Genomic DNA, 20,535 nt, shown 5'->3' with positions numbered 1-20,535 from the left:
TGGATGCACTTTTTTGGGCTTCAAAATCATGAGCGCTATTCACTACCATTATAAAGCTGGGAAGAGCCAGGACTTTTTAATATAACTCAGATTGTGTTCGTCTGAGAGAAGATAATCGTATACACCTAGGATGGCTTGAGGGTGAATAAATCATGGGATAATTTCATTTTTGGTGAACTATCCCTTTAACTGGTCATTTGCTCTGGCTGTTCTAGCTAGTTGGTCTGCAGCAGGATTCATATCTTTTTTGTCACTTCAGCATTTTCCCTCTCTGCTTTTGATGAATTCCATACTTTAGTATACATTACTCATGGAGTATCTGACAGATGAAGTTGAGTCTTGACCCACCACACCTGTTAATATCAGTATTAAACACACAAGCCCTGAGGTGGATACTTTGGCTCAGTTGACCCTCTGTCCAAGCCAGATTGTCCAGCTGTGTGATGGACATGGATGATCAGCCCTGTTCACACTCCCTCTCTCTCCAGTCTTCTGTTCATGATCAATGTGGTCCCAGTGTTGATCATGAGCTCATATCCACAGGGGCAGGAGGTGTTCACATGGCTTGATTACTTTTATTAAACAAAACAGTCTTTCCACATCAGCAAACCTCCTGCCTGGGCACACACTGCCTAGGGTCGCTGACTATCTATTTTTTATTGTTTCATGCTTTTTTTCATTCTTCAAAACATACTTTCAGTCCAGGTTTTTGGTTGGATGTTTTTACTAATTTGCTGACTGCATTAGCTCAAACTCATAGACTCAGCATTAGTAGCGGGTCATTAGTAATGGGTTTGGGAGAGAAAATTTGGTTTAGCTAGCGTGTAACACTGTGTGAACTTTAGTTTGTGGGCGGCAGTATCTGTTGAGATATCCTAAGGATATCAGCCCACCTCCTTTATATTAAAGCTCCACACATAGACTCACGGCAATGTCATTGAGCCTATTCCTCTGCATAACAGACATAAGAGACCAGAGGTTAACTCACTGTCTTAACTTGTCTTAGGGGAGTTTAGATGTCAGGCTGTGAATGTATTTATTAGTTTGGACCCTCCTCTGATGCTCTCTGTGAGCTTTCTAGGTGGGATGGGAAGCTTGCCACAGATCAGAGGGTACGTCTTTGACTCTACACAGGGGTTTTTGGTTTCTTCAGCAGGGCGGTTTTTATCCCACAGAGACCTGGATGAGAGCTTGAGAGTCTCAGCATGAAGTTTTGAGCTCCAAACCTGTTGCAATTTATAATCCTGCTGACCTGTCATCTTTCCCCCTGCCCATAACTCATATTGTCCACTGACATGTGTGTCCATACTGAAGACACTCAATGGAATATAATGTTACAAAGAGCCATGCATCTAGATCTTTTTGATTCAAGCTTTACAAGCTTTTGAGAGTCACAGACGGATGATTAATGATGAAGACCAGAGTTGATCTCAAGCCTGCTATCCCCTCTTCTGAAAAGGGTCAATGACATATATGAGTATACACGATGAAGTTTTTTTGAACATCTAGGGTTAGGGATGCAAAGTTCTTAGTTCTTAGGGTTGCATATGGTTTAAAAATGTTTAAACCTTATTAAGAAAATAAAATGCATCTAAAATGTCAACTATTAAGTAAAATTTAAAAAAGAAAATAATCGTGTACATAAATTAATCTATTTTAAATATTTTATATAGATGACTTTTACTTTTTTGCCCCACCAAAAAATATCTAAATTGACTTTAATTAGAAAATAAAAATATGATCATTTTAAAAGATGTGTAGTCAAGTCATTATATGTGGATTGTATTTTCAATGTATTAAAAAATTGTCAAAAATGAGTGTCATGTCATTAACCAAAAGCCTCTGCAACTGACACTTGTTTTCCTTTGCTTATTCATGCTCAGGCATTGATGGTTGGTCTAATTAATTTGTTATGACAAACACTGACAATTGTATAGTCTGGTCTTTATTGACCTCTAACCCTGAGCTTTGACCTTCAGCAATGGAGCTTTTGGTGACAGAGTTGAATGTGCTGTTGAAGCTGTTGGACCATGAGACCCTGAGCTGTGCTACAGAAGAGAAGAAAACTGCCGTCAAAAACCTTCTGAGACAACTTCAGCCCTCAGGTAAATATCTAAAATCAGTTTTTAATGGTTATTATCTGGTCCAGGCTGAGTTTAGTGCTTGGACCACCAGCTGATTAACCTTAAAGGCCATTGATGTCTAATCATATTGCTAGAAAGCTACGAGTTTTGGATTTATGCAGGAAAAGTCATCTCTATTGTAGACCATTTTGGTTAGCTTAGTTAGATCTAGTAGACCACCTCGGATAAGCCTTTTAGTACCACTGGTCTCATTAGGTTGACCACACTGAGCTACAGCCAGTTTTTTGTCTAGCAGGGAACTGCACAGATATTGCAAATTAACTCAGAAACATCAGTCTGACAGAGAACCAATAGAAAATATGCTTGAGACAATTTAGACAAAGAAGAAACCTCTTGGACCAGAAAGTGACAAGACCAGAGGGATAAACATCAACCTTGTTTCTCTCATAAATGAGACTGAAAAAGCTTTTGGCAGTTGTCCTACATACATAACACGTTTTCTCTTTTCTCATACTCGTTCTTTGCAGTCACTGGAAAAGACTATATGTACATGAACACCTCAGTATACAGAAACGGAACCAGCTTTGTCGAATCTCTTTTTGATACGTTCGGTAAGTGGGGAGTATTTATGAGATTTACATCTCTCAACATCCTCCATTGTTTTGGAGTAGGCTATTATGCTCATAAATGTGTTTGGACATTTCTACAGATTGTGACCTTGGGGACCTGAAAGTTGAAATCGAGGATCAAAAGAAAGAGCCAGAGACAAACCACACCGACCACACTGTCTCCAAGCCAGTAAGAAATCTTCCCTCTGAGGATAACCCACAATGCTCTGCTCCTTAGTCTAATGCTAATATATAGTGCATCATTAACCCTGATGTCAGTGTGTAATAAGGGTTGTGCTCTGCGACGATGAGATACGGCTAGAAGATTAATCGTGCTGCAGTGAAACCTGTTCTTCTCTTTCCAGCTGCATTGCACTTTCAGGGCCAGGCTGTTATCTTTAAGTCACGTCACCATCAGCCCTTCACCGAGGTCCCCACAGAGCCTATCTTTTATTAAGAGAGCGCACTCTTCCAGCAGTCAGATTTTTCATTGTGTGTGTCAGTGTGTTTGTGTGCCATTATTAGCACAATAGTCCTGCATGGCCAGTATCTGATGTATTTCTCAGCCGTCATCCATGTGGCATGTGGGTTTGGCTTTTGATTGGATGCAGTGGTCACATATCATTTGTTATTGGAGTAACTTGCCGAGTGATGGAACGGAGCCACATAACTTTGCAATATTATGAGGACTCCCTGAAAAGCAGATGTTAAGTGTGAATTAATATGATGGGGCAGACAGATGGAGTAAGTCATTGTGTTTGCCACATTTTTTTTGACCAGAGCACAACGGGCTCACCACCCCCCCTGCCCAACACGCCACCTCCAGAGGATTACTATGAAGAGGCCGTGCCACTCAGCCCTGGAAAGATGCCAGAATATATTACCAGCCGCAGTGAGTCTCATTGCTGTATGTCCGTTGTTTGGAAAACACTACATGGTCTATATAAATTCCTATAGATAAAGTAACTTGGAGAGTGATCAGTGTTACAACTTTGTGTTCTTTCAAGAGTAAGAGTGTTGATAATAGATCACTTGAAGTCAAAGTTAATTGTAGTTTTCAGCCCGTTTTACTTCCGTAATGGGACACATTTTTGAATAAAACAGTATATTCAACAAGAAAAAAAATTTTTTTTCATCCATTAGGAAATGATCGGATTGTAAAAAGTGGTTGTTACATTCCAGAATGGAGCTATGCTCAATGTTAAGACAACAATGTCAATGTTGTGCAAAGTTACAAAAACTATGTTTAAATAAAACTGCAAGCAGCGATGAAAGGCCCAAGCCCTGGTGGCATCGCCACCCCAGTGGCTTCAGGGCAACAGTGCATGATGGGGAATATGCATTTAAACTGGGTAAATGTAAAAAGACTATTATAAAATCGTTTGAATGTGCCACACTTACAATGGCATTAATTTAATCCCTCGCCATGGCATCTTCAATGTCTTAGCACCAAGTTAAAACATTTTGGTGTGAATTCTATAAACCCTATAGGAGTAGTAGTCCAAAATTCAAAGCCTGATTTCTCAAAAAATCCACATTCAAAACAAAAAAGCCGACTTCCTGTTGGTCGGAGCTAATGAGTGTAAATTAGAAAGTTGTCCAGCTTGATGAGAACAATATATGTACCGAGTTCAGAGGGCGCCGTAGAGCCCCCCTGCCACGCCCATGTACCAGATTTTGCTCGGCCCTAATGGCTGCGGATTCTGACCTGTTTGCAAATTTTCAAGAGTTTTTGAGCATGTTAAGGGCCCCTAAAGCCCACAAAACCTTGACAAAATAGAATAAGAAGAATAATCCTAAGGAAAACAATAGGGCCTTCACCCTTTCAGGGCTACGGCCCGAAATAGCCATTGGTTAACATTATGCCAAAGCCTGCAAAGACTAAGTGACATCAGTGGAAAAGGAAAGTCATTTCAGAGCAAGTTGTCACATTTTGATTAATAATTGCAAAGATAAAGTTGCAATTTGTGCAATAAATTGTTTAAAATAATACCAAGAATGTGCATTAGGAAAGTAAATAGGTCAAATTAATTCCATTGACTTCCAATTAAATGCATGCAAATGCGGAAGACTGTAAACACGAGCTCATGCAAAGAAGTTTTGCATTTTGCTCCGTTCCAAAGTTTAATTTTGGTAAACTCAAATTCACAAATTTGGTTTCATCTTGACTTTTTTTGTTGGCAAATTTTTGTTGGTGCTAGATATAGATACAGTCAGCAAAGGAAATGATTGGCCACTTCTGTAGGTTAATTAATTTTGCTTATTAAGTTTTAGATATTTTTAAAAAGAAAACACTTCTGCGCTTCTCATGAAGCTTGTAATTTTTTGTTATTGTTGTTTTTTGCACTTCAAATAAAGCAATGGCAATTTAATAATAATGCTAAAAAAAGACTGCAGTGCATTCAAGAATTTCAGCGAGAATATGATAAGAGAGACAAGTGGACTCACACATCTATATTTCACTTCGCAGAGGATTGCCAATTAGTGCATGCACGTTGCCATGCAACGTTTTTGGCAAAGGCTTCTACTTTGTCTTAAAAAGGGCAGCTACTATTTTTTTCTTTGCACCACGGGTCAAGAAAAATTCTCATAAATTAGGGAGAGCGTGTTACATTTTTTGCCACACAGCCTATTATAGCATTGCACTTCTTTTATATCTACAGGCAGCTCCAGCCCTCCTAATTCCATTGAAGATGGATATTATGAAGATGCTGAGAACAATTACCCAACAACACAAGTGAACGGACGACGCAAGAACTCCTGTAAGCGGGGAACCCTGATGCTATAAATAGTCATGTCATTTCTTATTAGTAGTATTAGTATGACATTATTCCTCCTGCAGATAATGACTCGGATGCCTTAAGCAGTTCTTATGAATCATATGACGAGGAAGAGGAAGAGAAAGGCCAGCGTTTGACGCACCAGTGGCCCTCAGAGGAGAACTCCATGGCCCCGGTGAGAGACTGCCATATCTGTGCCTTCCTACTAAGGAAGAAGCGCTTTGGCCAGTGGGCCAAACAGCTCACTGTCATCCGTGAAAACAGACTCCAGGTAAGCTGCAAAAAGCCCTGAGAGATAACAATGAGCCTTGATTTTTTTTTTTTTTTTTTTTCCTGATGCTATCATGATTGAGACATAGAAACCCCTGAATCTTGTTTTATAGTGTTATAAAAGCTCTAAAGACCAGTCGCCCTACACCGATATACCACTCAGCCTGTGCAATGTCATCTACGTGCCCAAAGACGGCCGGAGGAAGAAGCACGAGCTCCGATTCTCTCTTCCCGGTGGAGAGGTGCTGGTGTTGGCCGTGCAGAGCAAGGAGCAGGCTGAGAAATGGCTCCAAGTAAACACATTCCCTCACTTTCTCGCCCGATTGAGTATCCATCCATTATACATACATACAATAGATGTACTAGCTGCCAGAAACAATATTGCACAAGAGGAAAATGGCTTTTGTAAAAGGGACCCCCTGTGTGATGGACTGTGTTTACCCATGTAGGAACCACTGATGTGTCTTTGTGTGATTGCAGGTGGTGCGTGACGTTACAGGCCAGGGGAATGGGTTGGACAGCCCATCATCTCCCATGATTCCTAGGAAAATTGAAGTGGATAAGGTGAGAACCCAGCACACATTTGTCTTATTCATGACTCCTGTGCATCTCATCTTCATTATTGACATATAAAGTGTGTCAATGATGGATCGGAGGAACTTTTGGGAATAAACTTATTCTGTTTAAAGTGGTCTTGCTGTGACTGGAGTTGGTTAGGAAAATAAATCCAAATACTTCCTGACATTTTCTTTACAAAAAAAGTATTTTTTAAAACATAGTATTGCCATCGTACATGTCCAAAACATTGCATTAATTAATGGCTCTAAGTACTTTTTCTAAGTATTATGTGACACTCTAGACTGGAGTAATGGATGCTGAAAATTCAGCTTTGCCATCACAGGAATATGTTACATTTTATATATATTTCCATAGAAAACATTTATTTGAAATTGTAATTTTACAATATTACTATTTGTACTGTATGTTTGATCAAATAAATGCAGCTTTAGTGAGAATATGAGACTTTCACAAACAGTGAAAAAAATCATACCGACCCCAAACTTTGGAGTGGTAGTGCATATAAATGGACTATTATTCTAAACGGATTTGTCTCTGTCCTCTATAATTGTGTGTAATTACATCCCCAGTGCTGCTGTGAGTGCTGTGCTGTCTGTGTGTGTAAACAGACTGACAGAGTTTAAATGTTCTGGGCTTACTCTCCATCTGCTTTAATTAAAAGGTGTCAAGCTCAGGGTGGTCAGTTCTGTCAGAGCAGCTGTAAATAATGTGCTGAGTTTAAGGGACTTGTTGTGAGGGGCAGAATCATGGGGAATGTTATGATGTGTGTGTTTGTATGTCAGGAAACACATTTAATCTGAATTTAGCAGTCGGTTGTGAGAGGTAGACTGTGCTGGGAGTGTGTTTCCTGTCTGAACTCTGCTGCTGTAGCTGTCTTGTCACAACAACACCTTGTTTCTAGACCTAGATTTCAATATTCTGCATATCTTATTGTACAGCATTAGTCATCTAATAGTTATGGATGTGTATATTTACAAGTTTGGCATATTTTATTTTTTAGTGGTGTTCTGCAGAGAAGCAAACCTCAGATTCTGACAGTGTGCCAAGTGGAGAAAGTGCTCGTGACGGCCGGGAAAATGGTGAGATCTTCAGTTTCACCCCGCTGTTCTTCTCTGATTACACCTCTGATTAAATCCAAAGATTTACTTCCAGTTTTTTTTTTCTTTTGGTGTTTGTTAAGGCAAGCATTATTATTATTATTACTTTTTTTTTTTTTTTAACAAACCCCTAAAGAACAAAAAATAAAAATAATTCATCCTGCAGTGTTTTTTACACACACACTGTACTGTGAAAGAGGGATCAGAACCATTTCTATAGACCAGAATATCTTGTAGACTTAGGGTTGGGCTATCAACACCCTGGTAGCCACCCAAAACACACTAGGAAACACATAGAAACGTGTTAAAAACACTCAATATGCCTTAGCTGCCACATAGCAACAACCTGGCAACCACTCAAAACAAACTAATAACCGCATAGCAACATGTTAAAAACCACTCAGAATGCCTCAGAAACTGTATAGCAACTTGCAAACACCCAAGTGACTACATAGCAACTTGTTAAACCAATCTGAATGCCTATCAAACATAGAAACACCCTGGCAACAACCCAAAACATCTTAGCAACCACATATTACATGTTAAAAACCATACAATCAGAAAACTTTAGCAACTGTATAACAACACCTAGAAACCATCCAGAACACCCTAGTAACCACATATCAACATGTTAAAAACATACAGTTAGAACACTTTAGCAACTGTATAACAACACCTGGCAACAACCCAAAACACCCTAGCAACCACATATCAACATGTTAAAGGATTAGTCCACTTTTAAATACACTTTTCCTGATAAATTTACTCACCCCCATGTCATCCAAGATGTTCATGTCTTTCTTTCGTCAGTCGAAAAGAAATGAAGGTTTTTGAGGAAAACATTCCAGGATTATTCTCCTTCCAGTGGATTTTAATGGCTACCAACAGGTTGAAGGTCAAAGTTACAGTTTCAGTGCAGCTTCAAGGGCTTTAAACGATACCAGATGAGTAATAAGGGTCTTATCTAGCGAATCGATCGGTCATTTTCGAAAAAAATACAACTGTTTATACTTTATAAACAAAATATCGCCTTGAACATACTTTCCGCTTCCGCATTCTTCATAACGCTTACGCTGAATGTCCTACGCCTTCCCTATTCAAGTTATGGAAAAAAACGAAACTGGCGCCGCGTTCTTTCCGTAAGTAGAATAGGGAAGGCGTAGGACATTCAGCGTTATGAAGAATGCGGAAGCGGAAAGTACGTTCAAGGCGATATTTTGTTTATAAAGCATAAACGGTTGTATTTTTTTCGAAAATGACCGATCGATTCGCCAGATAAGACCCTTATTACTCATCTGGTATCGTTCAAAGCCCTTGAAGCTGCACTGAAACTGTAATTTTGACCTTCAATCTGTTGGTAGCCATTGAAATCCACTGTAAGGAGAAAAATCCTGGAATGTTTTCCTCAAAAACCTTCATTTCTTTTCGACTGATGAAAGAAAGACATGAAGATCTTGGATGACATGGGGGTGAGTAAATTTATCAGGAAAAGTGTATTTAAAAGTGGACTAATCCTTTAAAACCATACAGTTAGAACACTTTAGCAACTGTATAACAACACCCTGGAAACCATCCAAACTATCCTAACTTCATAGCAGTGTTCAAAAAAACACCCATAACACCTTAGAAACAGCATAGCAACACCCTGGCAACCATTCAAAACACCAGTATCATTGTGCCTGCAAGGTTTTCATTGGCAAGAAACTCTCACGATGTCTTCTGAATTTCAGAATCTTGTTTATCTCTCTCTCTCTCTCTCTCTCTCTCTCTCTCTCTCTCTCTCACACACACACATACACACACACACTCACACACACACAGGTTTGTGAATTGTGAATTGTGGGGACATTTCATGGTACAGTACAAACCGTATTTTATATTGCCCTACACCAAACCTACACCTAAACCTACCCATCACAGGAAACTGTGCACATTTTTACTTTCTCACAAAAACTCATTCTGTATGATTTATAAGCCTTTTGAAAAATGGGGACATGGGGTAATATCCTCATAAGTCACCCTCTCCTTGTAATACCTATGTCATACCCATGTCATTATACAAATTTGTGTCCTGATATGTCACAAACACACACACACACACACACTTTATTCATCCTTTTGCCCTCTCATTGTCTAAGAGCTTTGTCGTAGGTGCTCTGTTAACAAGCAGGAAGTCTTTATGCAGGATGTGGATTGTTTGTGATTATTATTGTTTGGACCAGTGAAAGTCTTTAATAGCTTTGGCCTAATTCCTGCAGATTGTGTGTCTGTAGACCACACATATCTTTACATTTGATTTAATTCAACCATCAAACCTGTGTACGTGTGTGTGTGTGTGTGTGTGTGTGTGTGTGTGTGTATATGTGTGTTTACAGCTAAACCCAAGCGAGGTGCTCTGTCCGAGCTAACAGGCACCGTAAGCCGAGCTGCAGGAAGAAAGATCACAAGAATTATCAGTTTCTCCAAAAGAAAGCCTCCGTTGCCAGGAGACGCACGCATGTGTCTCCACCAGGATCCCCGGTGTGGTACGAGACCCATCTTTCTCTCTCCCCTTTCTCCTCTCGGATTACGACACCCATGACTCTCTCCACCTGTTATTTTCAACTTTTCTTTCTTAGCCTTTGATCTCAGACAGTGAAGTGGAATAAATCTACACCATGAAACAGAAGTAGGCGTACTGTAATGATTGCTGTAATTCTTTCTTTTGTGTGTGTGTGTGTGTGTGTGTATGTTAGGTTATGTGGGAGTGTTGTTGAATCAGTGCTGGAGGGAACACTGGTGTCGTGTGCGGGCCGGATCTCTTTACCTTTACCACGAGAAAGGAGAACAGCGAGTGCCCCACACCACTGTGGCTCTGAAGGGCTGTGAGGTTGTCCCAGGCCTCGGGCCCAAACACCCCTTCGCCCTGAGGATACTGAAAGGAGGTGCAGAGCTGGCAGCTTTAGAGGTAGTGAGTGTTTTGTGTAACGCTTTCACAGCAATCCTCCATAGAGCTGTATTTTAGAAGTTAGCTACATGCAAATTTAGTCTTGGTTTTTTGTGTGGGTTTCAGTCTCTGTCCTGATCTTTGTACCTTCCTCTTCTTCCATCATTCACTGTCAGGAGGCACTGATATTAAAATTCTTACTGGCCGACCATTTTTTTTTTATTGCTGATATTAAAATACTATACTATTCTAAACTATTTTGTCTAAATAAATAAAAATAAAACACTAAAAATCATATCATCTGAAATGCTACAGGTGAATAAAGGCATCACACTATTATAATGTACAGTATGAAAAATGGAGATTAATTTTGTATATATTTTTAAAAATTTAACTAAGTAAATGTTACATGTCAGCAAAGGTAATCTTAATATGGGAAACGACCACGCACAACTAAATATGCAATATCTCTAATGTTCGATTATTAATATTATTTAAATACTATTACAATATTTATTTATATTTTGAATTGACTTTCATTTTTATATTTTAGTTTAATTTTAGCTCAAGTTTGAGTTATTTTGTTTTGTGCTTTTGTCAGTTTTATTTTTTTTTATATTTATTTGGCTTTATTTTTATTTCATTTTTATTTTTACTTATTTAAGCACTTCAACTTTTTCATTTAAATTTTAGTTCATTTAGCATTTATCTTATTTCAGCTTTATTTCAATTAACAAAAATTAAATTTTTAATAGTCTTAGTTTTTGTTAATAATAACAACACTGCTATATCATTAAATGTTATTGTTTTTTTTAAATCTTTTAATACTCTTTTATCATGTGTGATGAATAAATTCTGTCCAAACAGTCCATTTTATAATCTTAGTTTATGTCTGTGTGTGATATATTTTGTCTCTGGCTCTGTTTGTGCTTGTAGCTCATGTTTGTTCCTGTGTGTGTTTGTTGTGTTAGGCGAGTTGTTCGGAGGACATGGGCCGCTGGCTGGGAGTCCTGTTGGCAGAAACCGGTTCCTCTGCCGACCCCGAGTCCCTACATTATGACTATGTAGATGTGGAAACTATCGCCAACATCCGCACGGCTGCCCGTCACTCTTTCCTGTGAGTTGAGGGTGAAGGCGATGAGGGGTGGAGTAACAGATTGGGTGTTCATGTTGTTTTGACTACCTTAACTGTTCTTGTTTCTTTTTCTGTTTATTTAGATGGGCAACATCCACAGATTCACGCACCTATGATGAGGTCCCTTTTGAAGTCATAGAGGTTTGTGGTCATGCATGATAACACATGAACAAACATTTGGGTGTGCGCTTGCATGCATTCTGGCTGGGTAGTTGTTCCACAGGAGTATAAACATGAGGAAACACAAAGGCCAAATTCATCACAATGAGTAAAACCAAAGAATATAGTTCTGATGTGCAGCAAAAGATTGCTGAGCTTCACAATATAGAAAGTAGCTGTAAGAAAATAGCTAAAGCATTGAAAATCCCCATTTCCACTATCAGGGCAATAATTAAGAAGTTCCAATCAACTAAAGATGTTACAAATCTGCCTGGAAGAGGACATGTGTCTAAATTGTTCTAATGCACAGTGAGGAAGAGAGTTTGAGTGGCCAAAGACTCTCCAAGGATCACAGTTGGAGAATTGCAGAGATTAGTTGAGTCTTGAGTCTCAGAAAGCGATAAAAAAAATATCAAACAGCACCTACATCCCCACAAGTTGTTCAGGAGGTTTTCAAGAAACATCCTCTGATCTCATCCAGAAACAATCTCCAGTATATTAAGTTGTCAGACATGATTGGAACTTGGGAAATGGGACCGGCTTCTATGGTCAGATGAAACAAAAAAAAGAGCTTTTTGGCAGCAAACCCACCAGATGGGTTTGGTGCACACATGGATAAAAAGTATCCCATGCCCACGGTTAAATATACTGCTGGATCTTTAATGATGTGGGCCTATTTTTCTGCTGGAAGTCCTGGAAATCTTGTTCAGATACATGATATCATGGATTCTACCAAATATCAACAGATAAAAAATCAAAACCTGACCACTTCTGCTAGAAATCCTATAATGAGCCATGGTTGGATCTTCCATCAGGACAATGATCCAAAACAAACATCAAAACCAACACAAAAATGTGTCACTGAGCACAAAATGAAGCTTCTGCCATGGTCTTCCCAGTTCCCCGACCTGAACCCTAAAGAAAATGAGTGAAGTGAACTGAAGAGAAGAAGCACCAATATGGAGCTGGAATCTGAAGGTTTTGGAGAGATTCTGCATGAAGGAATGGTCTCTGATCTCTTGTCAGGTGTTCTCCAAACTCATCAGGCATTATAGAAGACGAATCAGAACTGTTTTATTGGCAAAAGGAGGTTGCAAAAACTATTGAATAAATGGGTGCCAATAATTGTGGCCAATGTGTTTTGGATATAAACATTTATTTCATAATGTGACTTTCCCCCCACTTTCAATTCTTTTTCTTCAATGAAAGGTTAGATTTTTGCTAAGTTTATGAATTAAAGATCAAAAGGATAAACAATGCAGATTTATTTTTTACAGTCATCTTTGATCATATTTACCAAGGGTGCCAATAATACTGAGCACCACTGTATAAGCCATATGCTTCACAACCCTCCCTCCAAAAGAAAGCACTTCTCATAAAAGCACTTCATTTTATGTGCTCCAAGTAACATTGAAAGCATTTTGAAGAAATTCCCAACATTCATGTGCATGCATCATACACAAACATTAAGTGTAAACAATACTCAGTCATGAGTGAAGTCATTATCTAATTTTTTAATTCTTTTTTTAAAGGGTTAGTTCACTCAGACCTTGAAAGGGGGGAACTAACCCTTTAAGTTTATTTCTTTGTTTAAAGAAAAGTCTTCTTTATGAGAATGACACAGCTCTTAACATCAGATTAAAACACAGCTTGTTTTAGAGAAGGTCAAATATATCCATGTGCCCTGACTGGTCTTTAATGAAAGATGAGAAGTGTGTGATGACTCTGTCTGCAGTAATCAGGGGTTAGAGCAGGTTCAGTCGTCATGGCCTCTGGCCTCCTAGCGGCTTGTTAAACCTGTGCTGAACCTTCGGACACCCACTCAGAAAAGCATCAGTTCTCCCCATTTGTACGGAATCAGGGCACACAATATACTAAAAAAATATTTTTTCTAAATTCTCCTTATGTTAGGAGATCTCATCATTTTTAAAATGCATAATTTTTCTACTTCAGTTGTTTTCATAACATATGGGTCATTCTGTTTAAATGGTTATATTGCATCTCTAGCCAAAACAGTAATTTATGTTTCAAAACGTTGTCAAAGCCCCCCATATGAGGATATGTCTTGCAGGATTTCTGTTATAAATATGACAAAACCACTGTAGTAAATAAAGACAAAATTCTACGTATTATTTCACTTGAATTTTTATTAAAATAATATCAGTAGTGGATATTTGTCGACATGTTTATAAAAACACAATTAACATCAGCTCTTCATGGTTAATCATTTGTTACGCATTGGGTATATGAGAAACAGAAATGACATTCATTTTGTGGATTGACCCATATGAAGCAGCATACTGTACAGTTGTTTATATAAACAGTATCTAACCTGGTACAATTTTTCTCTTCAGCAGGAAAATGAGAGGTTAAGGGGAGGAGCACAAACGAAGCGTCGTTCTTCTTTCTCCAGCAGTGACACAGGAAAGCCCAGTCCGCAAATCACCCTAAAGCGCCACGGCTCCAGTGAGTCCCGTCACACTCTGCACTGTGCTGGTTCTGCTTATAACAAACACAGCTGTTAGATCCAGCGTTCACTTTAACATATAAAATAAGATGGTTTTAAGTTTTTATTAGCAGCCTGCTGACTGCTTATTTTGGCTTATTTTAACCTTACTTAGTTCTCGCGCTGTCACATCAAAAGCAGTCAGAACAATGTAACCTGAGCTTAACAAGACATTTTGGATTGATCTACGGCTCTCTGCATTTTCACACTCATTCTCTCACCAAATAAGTGCTAAGAGCTTTGTCAGCTTCCCACAGACTCCTAGGGTCTGATCTTTGAACTTTACTTGACATTTCAGACGCAAATCAATACGGGAGGTATGGGAAAACACGGGCACAGGAGGACGCACGCCGCTACTTGAAAGAAAAAGAAGACCTGGAGACAGAAATAGGCAGTATCAGAAGTACACTAGTCTCACTGCGGAAGAAGAAACAAGAGGCAAAGGAGAAGATGAAGGGTGCAACGGGTGAGAAAGAAAGCTTTCCTGTCTATTCCATGCCTACTATTCCGCATTCATTGGTTTGGTTTCAAAAGAAGTGAATTTATGGCCACTTTTACTAGCAAAATAGCTTTTTTATTGCTTCTTCAGGCGTACTTCAAATTTATAATTTATTTTTGGTCACACTTTAGATTAGGGTCCAATTCTCACTATTAATTAACTATTAGCTAAGACTTTTACTTCAATAATAATAAAAAAAAAACTTCCTAATTACTGCTTATTAATAGTTAGGAAGGTAGTTGTTAAAGGGGTTAGTTCACCCAAAAATGAAAATTCTGTCATTAATTACTCACCCTCATGCCGTTCCACACCCGTAAGACCTTCGTTAATCTTCAGAACACAAATTAAGATATTTTAGTTGAAATCCGATGGCTCCGTGAGGCCTCCATAGGGAGCAATAGACACTTCCTCTCTCAAGATCCATAAAGGTACTAAAAACATATTTAAATCGGTTCATGTGAGTACAGTGGTTCAATATTAATATTATAAAGCGACAAGAATATTTTTGGAGCGCCAAAAAAAACTAAATAACGACTTATTTAGTGATGACCGATTTCAAAACACTGCTTCAGGAAGCATTGGAGCACAAATGAATCAGTATGTTGAATCTGCTGCTCGGAGCGCTAAAGTCACGTGATTTCAGCCGTTGGCAGTTTGACATGCGATCTGAATCATGATTCGATACACTGATTCATTTATGCTCCGATGCTTCCTGAAGCAGTGTTTTGAAATCGGCCATCACTAAATAAGTCATTATTTTGTTTTTGTTTTTTTTTTGCTCTCCAAAAATATTCTCGTCGCTTTATAATATTAATATTGAACCACTGTACTCAGATGAACTGATTTAAATATGTTTTTAATATGGATCTTGAGAGAGGAAGTGTCCATTGCTCCCTATGGAGGCCTCACGGAGCTATCGGATTTCAACTAAAATATCTTAATTTGTGTTCTGAAGATTAACGAAGGTCTTACGGGTGTGGAGCGGCATGAGGGTGAGTAATTAATGACAGAATTTTCATTTTTGGGTGACTTAACCCTTTAAGTTTAGAATTTGGTTAGGATTAAGGGATGGAGAATATGGTCATGCCAAATAAGGCATTAATAACCCTACCACTACAGTTGATTGTTTCCTCTTACTTGACTAATGTCCTTAAGTTTATGTGGTCAAAATGGATCTACAAGTATGTAAATGTAATTATTTATTGTTGTGCAGATAAGCAGAGGTTAGCTTTAGAGGAGCGTGTCACTCAGTTGGAGGACAGCTGCCGGGTAAAAGAGGGTGAGCGTGTGGATCTAGAGCTCAAGCTCACGCAGGTGAAGGAGAACCTGAAAAAATCTCTGGCTGGTGGAGAAATGGGAGCACCTACAGAGTCTAAACCTACAAGCAAGGTACTGACTCGACCTAAATGTTAAATATTAGAATAAATAGTTTAATCAAAAGGGTTGTCTGTTGTTTAATATGCTACCTTCTTTCCTTAAAGACTCAAAGGACGGAGACTCAGTATATTGAGTCATTTGTCCCTGTCAACTGCGCATCTGAAATGCGTAAGCGACCTCCCTCCATCTATGCATCCACCAAGGGAAATGTTATGCAGAAAGCCAAGGTAAACACATCAGTGGTCACAACATTAGCAGTGCAAGGCAGATAATGTAAATAGAACAGCTTGCTGCATCAACAGAGATCACATTAAAACATTCAGTCCATTTCTAATTAGTCAGAGTTTCATCGATTACTTTTGGGTCCTGCTATTAAGATCTTATATGTTGCAGAATAGGCCTGTATGTGTGTGTGAGTAACTTAAACATTAATGCTTTGTTTTTAACCAGGAATGGGAATCGAAGAAGGGTACTTAAGGAAACTGCTGATCAGGAAGACCTAGACTTAAGACTTTGTGCCATTTCAAGATTAATATGAGGACTTCAACCAACAGACTGCTGTATATGCAACACTGTTGACTACGGTGGCTGCCACTTTTGTAACTTTACAGTGGAGTTAGAATGACAAAGCACCAGCTGTATTACAACACTTTGCAGCCAAATGATGTCCTCTTCAGATGTCTTGTGAAGTTCCATGTTACAAACACAAAAAGTCTTGAAGGATTGAGAGGGAATGAGGAAATAGTTTGCCAGTTGAAAGTGTAATAGTTGTGGTCAAGTCGTAAAGGAAGCAGATGATGGGAATGCATGCGAGACAATCCACTCAAAGTCCTGAATTTTAAAACTGTTTATTTTAAAAGAGGCATGGTAACTGATTTGTACAGTTTTGTTTTTTTACTCAATTGCTTATACTTCTGGGGTAATTCCAGCTCTTAACCAAGTGGTGCTAATAACAATGTATATATTAAAATTGTAAATATATATTTTTTAACATTCTTTTTTAAAATCTTGCTTCATAGTATCTAACTGATACTCCTGTTTGTAACCTTTTGTTTCCTCCCCCAATTTCTTTACCACCTTTTAATGTGAGTAACATTTGCACTTTAAATGTCTTTAGACATGGAGATGGGAATATTCTTTTAATAAAGATAAAAATGTAACTTTGCTCCTTTGTCAGAGTTATAGACTTGCAAGGGAATTCAGTTTCAGTGTTTGTGAGATTTTATACAAACCAGCCAAAAGAAGGGAACGCAGTACTGGTTTCTAAAAACTGGGCATTGAACAGACACTCACTAAAATATGAATAAAAATAATTGTATGCATGCGTGTAATGTACATTAAAATCAAAAGTTGTATCTGTAAATAATGCACTGTGAACATGAACATTTTAACTAACATTAACAGATTAATAAATCGCTGTAAAATATACTGCTCATTGTTAGTTCATGTTAAAGGATTAGCTCACTTTCAAATAAAATGTTCCTGAGTTTACTCACCCCTATGTCATCCAAGATGTTCATGTCTTTAAGTTGAAAAGAAATTAAGGTTTTTGATGAAAATGTTCCAGAATTATTATCCTTATAATGGATTTCAATGGCCTCCAAATGGTTGAAGGTCAAAATTAGTTTCAGTGCAGCTTCAAAGGGCTTTAAACAATACCAGACGAGGAATAAGGGTCTTATCTAGCAAAACGATCTGTCATTTTCGGGAAAAAAAAAAAAATATATATATATATATATATATATGCTTTATATAAACAAATGATCGCCTTCCAAGTGCTTCCGCCCAAACCGCACTTTCGTATTCAAAAAGCTTACGCTGTATGTCCTACACCTTCTCAATTCTACTTACAGAACGAACACAGCACCAATTCCATTTTGGCAGAACCATTTGGAAGGTGATCCATAAGGAGAATAATCCTGGAATGTTTATCAAAAACCTTAATTTCTTGTCAACTGAAGACAGACATGAACATCTTGGATGACATGGGGGAGAGTAAATTATCAGGAAAAGTTTTATTTTAAAGTGAACTAATCCTTTAATGCATGAATGTTAAATGAGACCTCATTGTAAAGTGTTACCACTATACGCACACCTATTCCACAAGTGTGTTTGTAGGATGTAGAAAAGTCCAGGAAGTCAGTAACCGCCATTGCAGAACCTGGCATTCTTATTTAGGGTCACACACACACAAAAAAGCCAATTAAAATGTTTAATGAATGAAATAACACCTTTGAGATCTTAACATTGGTGATCAGAGAAAAAGCTCTCAAGTTGAAAAAGCTCTCAAAACAAAATCTTTAGATTCTGATTAACAGATGCCCTTGAACATTTTTATAAAAAGTTTATTAACAGTTAAAAATTCAGAATGTACAGTGATCACAAAAAAAAAAAAAAAATAAAAAAAAAAAAATAATTAGAATTCACTCTCAGGGGGCAAGTCAACAGTCAGCTCATTTATCGTCTGTAGGAAGGCCTCCATTTCATCAGCATATCCCACTGCTGCATTTGAGAAAATAATGAATAAATATACAAGCTTAATAGGGCATAACGTTTAAAGTACTTTAAAATGTACTCATTACCACTGGGCATCTTTACAGGTGAGAGTGGCAAACACGGATCCATAATAAGCTCTTCCACAGGTGAAGCAGCCGGCCAAGTCTGTTTAACCAAACCAGCCAGAGAGAAGCGACTGAGGTACAGTTCATCTGGAACACTGTAGGTCTCAAACTCTACAAATTTAACACAGGACAGAATCGTCAACAGCAGAAACCAAAAAGAATTCAATTCCAAAGCCATAAAGACAGTCAGGCTTACCGCTTGGATTGTATGGGAAGCACTTCTCAATCTCTGGCAACTCCTCACCAGCAGGCTGAGCAAGCACCTTACACTGACAAAACATGCATTTAAATCAACCTGCAAATTATTTCAATACAGTGGTCTCTGTAGGAAGGAAGCCTTCATAATCTCAAGAACCAACCTTGGCTTCGGCAGGTTTAGTCTTCTCCTCTGCTTTATGAGAAGCTGCTGGAGTGGCAACAACCTTATTTATGACTCCCAAAGCTTTTCGGCTGGATTGCAGTGGAGCTCCAAGACGAGGCTTTCCTGTCAGAGGTGTTCTCAAGCACTGATCTGAAAATGTTGTACGAGTAAATGATTAATCACACTTATGGTTCTGGCACAAAAAGCATATTTGTGTCTGACCATTGGTACCTGGAGCTGAGTGCAGTCTGTTCTGGCGAGATTTGATGGCTGGAGTGGTCAGTCTGCCGTTCTCCTGATCAAGGTAAATCATGGTGTCCATGTCTGTAGCTTTACACAGCGTTGACAGGTTAAAAAACACTGCAGCGTCAAGATACAAATTACACTTAAGTAAAAAAAAAAAAAAACACCTTGTTTGGTTTAAATAATGCCATTAGTGATTTGTAACGAAACAGTTCATCTTGGATATTAAACAAAAGTGACACGCGGATTTCATCAATAACGTTACATATCGCCAGTTGAACTAACCTGTAGTCTGTTACTAAAATCTAAATCATACTATTTAACCAGATAAAGAAAGTGTTGAGAACTTACCGTTTCTTTTCCGTGTTTATTCGTATCCTCCTCTAAGCGCACGAGCAAAATGACGTTTGTTTTGGTTCCGAGTTTCCCGGCTGAGTTTTAAAAGGCAACCTGCTTCTTGATTGGCTGATGGATTTTCTTCTTTGACCAGACGATGCTCTTAGTTTATTGCGTTAGCGCGACAGTGCCACCGTATGGCTTGACTGAGTAAAGCAATAGAAGATGGACAGTGCAGTTTACCTGATTAAGCATTACATTACGAGTTATCACAGCTTAACATGATCCGTGCACTCAATATTTCAAATGATTAGTGCAAACGACTAATTTGATTTAGTAATCACAACGTTTCTTTAAAAAAAAAAAAATGAATAAGTAATGACCACTTATAATGTTTCATAAATCCGGGTTTAGAGTGTTTTTTTCACTACACATTCATAATAATTACGTTTGCCGGTGCGCTGTGGCAAGTTTTGAGGGGGGCTCACACAAAGAGCAGCCTAGGGGCCCTGACCACCTTAATCCGCCCCTAAATTCAGTCTAACAAATGATCCAAAATAAATCATTTGAGATGGATGAATCTGTGGATGGATAGATTGGAAGGTAAATGGATGCATGGATGAGTGGGTGATTAAGTAGTCAGATTTTTCATAAGCCTACATATTAGGCTACATATTTTATTTGAATGTTAACGTGGCTAATGTCACAAATTTGCTTATTTGAATTGTACCCTAGAAAGTTTGAATCTTAAATATTTAATTTATTTCACTTTAAATAGTCTTCGTTTTGCATTTTTATGGACTTATGGACCCCACTGTACATACATGCATACTGTACATCACCCATTATTGGTTTTACTTAATGGCATATAGATTGCTTAGTGCTTATGGAGTTTACAACATCCCTACAGTGCATTACATTTACCTAGCAAAGCAATAAGAAGAAAAAAAACAG

At 38.3% G+C, this 20,535-nt stretch overlaps 2 protein-coding genes across 8 annotated transcripts in view; one reads left to right on the top strand and one right to left on the bottom strand.

Moving 5' to 3' along the window:
• The window catches only part of afap1l1a (actin filament associated protein 1-like 1a), a 44,008-nt gene extending 26,823 nt beyond the window's left edge, over positions 1-17,185 (top strand). For 2 of the 5 annotated variants that reach the window (XM_048176818.1, XM_048176814.1), the window contains exons 2-19: positions 1,980-2,105; positions 2,612-2,695; positions 2,794-2,882; positions 3,473-3,599; positions 5,356-5,454; positions 5,535-5,743; positions 5,856-6,035; positions 6,223-6,306; positions 7,322-7,400; positions 9,794-9,943; positions 10,154-10,365; positions 11,316-11,461; positions 11,563-11,620; positions 13,993-14,104; positions 14,443-14,610; positions 15,857-16,032; positions 16,125-16,247; positions 16,471-17,185. In XM_048176818.1, coding sequence (XP_048032775.1) covers positions 1,980-2,105; positions 2,612-2,695; positions 2,794-2,882; positions 3,473-3,599; positions 5,356-5,454; positions 5,535-5,743; positions 5,856-6,035; positions 6,223-6,306; positions 7,322-7,400; positions 9,794-9,943; positions 10,154-10,365; positions 11,316-11,461; positions 11,563-11,620; positions 13,993-14,104; positions 14,443-14,610; positions 15,857-16,032; positions 16,125-16,247; positions 16,471-16,497 — 2,249 coding nt within the window. In that variant the 3' untranslated portion in view covers positions 16,498-17,185. The remainder of the gene's footprint in view (positions 1-1,979; positions 2,106-2,611; positions 2,696-2,793; positions 2,883-3,472; positions 3,600-5,355; positions 5,455-5,534; positions 5,744-5,855; positions 6,036-6,222; positions 6,307-7,321; positions 7,401-9,793; positions 9,944-10,153; positions 10,366-11,315; positions 11,462-11,562; positions 11,621-13,992; positions 14,105-14,442; positions 14,611-15,856; positions 16,033-16,124; positions 16,248-16,470) is intronic. The other 3 variants (XM_048176815.1, XM_048176817.1, XM_048176816.1) reach the window with 3 other exon arrangements.
• A 1,033-nt stretch (positions 17,186-18,218) lies between these two features.
• pttg1 (PTTG1 regulator of sister chromatid separation, securin) lies at positions 18,219-19,755 on the bottom strand. 3 transcript variants are annotated; one of them, XM_048176809.1, is made up of 6 exons: positions 19,597-19,755; positions 19,234-19,332; positions 19,001-19,152; positions 18,838-18,910; positions 18,603-18,752; positions 18,219-18,522 (listed from the first exon to the last, which is right to left on the bottom strand). In XM_048176809.1, exons 2-6 carry the CDS (start codon positions 19,322-19,324, stop codon positions 18,437-18,439), a joined length of 552 nt encoding a protein of 183 aa, XP_048032766.1. In that variant the 5' UTR covers positions 19,325-19,332; positions 19,597-19,755; the 3' UTR covers positions 18,219-18,436. The 3 variants fall into 3 exon arrangements, with proteins under 3 accessions (XP_048032766.1, XP_048032768.1, XP_048032769.1); XM_048176811.1 differs by having other exon boundaries at positions 19,234-19,362; positions 19,597-19,740; XM_048176812.1 differs by having other exon boundaries at positions 19,234-19,352; positions 19,597-19,724.
• Positions 19,756-20,535: the final 780 nt, after the last annotated feature.

The sequence above is a fragment of the Megalobrama amblycephala genome, linkage group LG23, assembly GCF_018812025.1.
Source record: "Megalobrama amblycephala isolate DHTTF-2021 linkage group LG23, ASM1881202v1, whole genome shotgun sequence".
Taxonomy (NCBI): Eukaryota; Metazoa; Chordata; class Actinopteri; order Cypriniformes; family Xenocyprididae; genus Megalobrama; species Megalobrama amblycephala.
The sequence above is the reverse complement of the archived record's forward strand: the minus strand, read 5'-3'. Positions and strand labels throughout refer to the sequence as shown.